Source organism: Priapulus caudatus, unplaced genomic scaffold, assembly GCF_000485595.1.
Source record: "Priapulus caudatus unplaced genomic scaffold, Priapulus_caudatus-5.0.1 Scaffold187, whole genome shotgun sequence".
Classification (NCBI taxonomy): Eukaryota; Metazoa; Priapulida; class Priapulimorpha; order Priapulimorphida; family Priapulidae; genus Priapulus; species Priapulus caudatus.
Window position 1 is genome coordinate 11,209 of NW_014577248.1, and position 3,621 is coordinate 14,829.

General features: G+C 44.7%; 1 protein-coding gene across 1 annotated transcript in view; it reads left to right on the plus strand.

Annotated features, from left to right (window-relative positions):
* Window positions 1-1,444, plus strand: part of LOC106806955 (bis(5'-adenosyl)-triphosphatase enpp4-like) — a 4,754-nt gene extending 3,310 nt beyond the window's left edge. Inside the window, exons 6-8 of the mRNA XM_014809140.1 lie at window positions 268-359; window positions 825-1,118; window positions 1,317-1,444. Coding sequence (XP_014664626.1) covers window positions 268-359; window positions 825-1,118; window positions 1,317-1,375 — 445 coding nt within the window. The 3' untranslated portion in view covers window positions 1,376-1,444. The remainder of the gene's footprint in view (window positions 1-267; window positions 360-824; window positions 1,119-1,316) is intronic.
* The last annotated feature ends 2,177 nt before the right edge of the window (window positions 1,445-3,621 follow it).

Here is a 3,621-nt window from a genome sequence, read left to right on the forward strand (position 1 = left end):
CACGTATATAGTTTATTAACAGAAAGATCGGTGCATACACGTATATAGTTTATTAACATAAAGGTCGGTGCATACACGTATATGGTTTATTAACAGAAAGATCGGTGTATACACGTATATGGTTTATCCATAGACATGAAATAGCGGATCCGTACACGGGTTTTTCTACTTACGTATATACGTAGCCCTACGTAAATATCAACACAATTACTGTATTTCTTATATTTTTACATATAACCTTAAATGTATTTTTGTTAACTACAAAAGGTACCATTACAACAACACGCGTCGTATGGTCTCCATGGTTTTGATAGCAGACGAAGGATTTAAGCTTGACATCGGTCCTAAAAGCAGAACTGGTAAATATTGCTATAAACGTTTTAATCGCATTAAATGTTATATTTGCTTCATAATTAGCAGCTGAAATATGCGCTGCCCGACTAAACTTTGCCTTGAACGTTATTGACTATGACCTGAATTCATTGTGGTCATCTGGTAGTGAAATATTACTTATAAATTCTAAAGTAATACTGCAATACGCTGTTTATGGGCACATGTGTGCATGTACGCGTGTGTGCGTGCGTGTGCGCGTGCATGGCGCGTGCTTGGTGCGTGCGTGCGAATGTGTATGTGATCGTGATTGGAGTGGTACCGGATATTTTTGGCATAAATTGTTAGCGCAGATCGATAGAATTGATATGACAAAGACATACGGACACCGGATACAATCAGTAATATGTACACTGACAGGTGAGTGTAAATTTGAGCTGTATTTATTCCTTTGTGGGTTTATTTGAGAAATGATCGTTGTAACTCCTTCGTAGATGTTCCACAGAGAGCTAGCGGGAGAGGAAGTCATCAAATGGATCCGTTTAATGACAAAGCGGCCAGCATATTTTGGGCGTACGGGCCAGCGTTCAAACAAGGCTTCTACAGAGACGAATTCATATATCACGTTGACGTGTATCAACTCATGTGTCACCTACTCGAGCTGAAGCCTGCTCCGAATAACGGCACGTGGGCACATGTGAGGGATATGCTTAACGTTGACCCGACATCGACGCTGTCCACGACGACAGAGGGCGCTAGTGCAGTCCTAGCACATTACTGGATATTCGGTGAGAACGTCTAGTATCTAATGAAACTGTTTATATGGCAAATGTATGCATCTTTTATGAGTATAGGAATATATTTATCTAGTGCAAGTAAACTAGCTAAAGGACTAAATTATGTGTAGCTATGTTGATATGTCCTAACCTATGTCTATGACATTTGTTTACTATTTGTATTATAATTATATAACTTTAACATTTTAGGTTTGAACTTGTTGGTCTGCTTATTGGCTCTACAACACACACATGGCGACATCTACTAGACATTCAACGTTTATAGAGTAGAACAGATGGAGCATGAATTCAATTAAATAAATACCAAATTATTGAGAGTATTTGTTGCATGGATATATTATATGCGCGGTGTAGAATTTACAAACCATTTACAGATAATTCCACACTTTAATGAGTAATTTACACAGTTCATTATTGATATATTTATTAATTTTACATTATTTACAAATATATATATATTATATATATATATATGTAGTGGTTCTAGGACAATACCCTCGACAATCACCCCCTCGACAATTACCCCTGGAGCGACATTACCCCGCCGACATTTACCCACGGAACATTTAACTTTACCCCCCGGACAATCACGCACGCCCGACAAGTTACTGCCCCGGACAATTACGCCCCCACAATCACCCCCCGGACAATTACCCTCTGGACATTTAACCCGCCGGACATTACCCCCGACATTTACCCCCCGGAGCAATTACCCCCTGGACATTTACCCCCCGGACAAGTCACCTTCAAGGATCATTTAGCGATCACATTGTTGTTTATTATTCATTTGGTTGAACAGTGATAATAATCAGGAAGGAAGGTCGAGGAGGAGGAAAGAAGGTGGTGGATGGAATGGAGGAGGGGGAGAAGGTGAGGAGAAGGTGAGAGGAGAGAGGGAGGATAGGAAGGTGGAGAGGAGTGGAGGAGGAGGAGGGGAGAAACGTGGGAGAAAGGATGGAGGAGGAGGCAGGGAAGAATGGTGGTAGAGGAAGAGGAAGGAGAAGGTGGTACTAAGGAAGAAGAGGGGGAAGAAGGTGGAGGAAGAGGAGAGGAGGAGGAGAGGAGGAGAGGGAAGGTGAAGAGGAGGAGGATGGAGGAGGATGAGGAGGAGAGAAGAGGTGGGAGGTTGAGAGGAAAAAGGGAGAAGAACGTGGAATAGAAGGTGGTGGAGGAGGAGGAGGAGGAGAAGGCAGAAGGTGAAGGAGGAGGAGATAGGAGCATAGAGGAGAGAAAGGTGGAGGGAAGGAGGAGGAGGAGGAGAGGAGAGGAGGTGGAAGAGGAGGGGGAGAAGCGTGGGGAGAAGGTGGTGTGAGGGAGGAGGGGAGAGAAAGGTGGAGGAGGAGAGAAGGGGAAGAAGGAGGGGGAGAGAGAGAGAGGTAAAGGAGAGGAGGAGAAAGACTGAGAGGAGGTGGAGAGGAGGAAGAGAAAACGAAACGTGGGGAGAAGGTGGTGGAGAAGGAGGGGGAGGGTGGAGAAGCGTGGAGGAGGAGGAGGGTAAGAAGGAAGGAGGTAAGGCGGAGGGCCAGGTGGTGACGGAGATGGGAAGAAGGTGGATGGAGGAGGAGAGGGGATAGGAGGTGGAAGGAGTGAGGAGGAAGAGTAGGTGGAGAGGAGGAGGAGGGAGAGGGTGATGAAAGGGGAGGTAGATGGAGGGCGCCTTCTACCTCCTCCTCTCGCTCGTCTCCTCCATCACATTCTCCCCTCGACTCCGCTCTTCCTCCCGTCCCTCAACCACACACCTGCGTGCCCCCCTCTACTTCCTCTAACCTCATCCTCCCTACTTCATACTTCCTCCTTTACTACTTCTCCGATCGTCCTCATACTGCTTCTCTAAATGTCGGCGGGTAAATGTCTGCGGGGGGGTGTGATGTCACGGGGGGTAATGTCCGGGGGTGAATGGCATAGGGTGGTAAATGTCCGGGGGGGTAATTGGTCGGAGGTAGATGTCGGCGGGGGTGACTTGCGCGGTGGTGTATTTGTCCTGATACCATAAATATATATATGTATATTTAATATGATTACACATATAACAAATATGTTATATGATAGACTATAATATATTTACAGCCAGTTACAGAAGCATCCGTGTTTGTTACGTCAATAATGTTTAATGTTAAAAATACACCACATATAAGGGATACGTATTAAACAGCATTGTTGTAATCGCGTTTGATTATATTGGGTATTGATAATATTCGATCTTGCGTACGCGGTCTATCTATTACGTATCATTCTCTGATTAATTTTATCCGTTCGAATTTAGGTGTCGAAAAGGTTTTAAACGGGAGTACTAATTTGATTCGGCCCGTATAAGAGATTTCGAAAAAGGAATCTATACCACATATTTACTTACTAGCTAGTGTACATTCACACGCACACACACGGAGACACATAGCGCCCACACACACACACAGCACACACACACACGACACACACTCACACACACACATACAGCAGCACGCACGCACTACACACACACACACACACACAACAC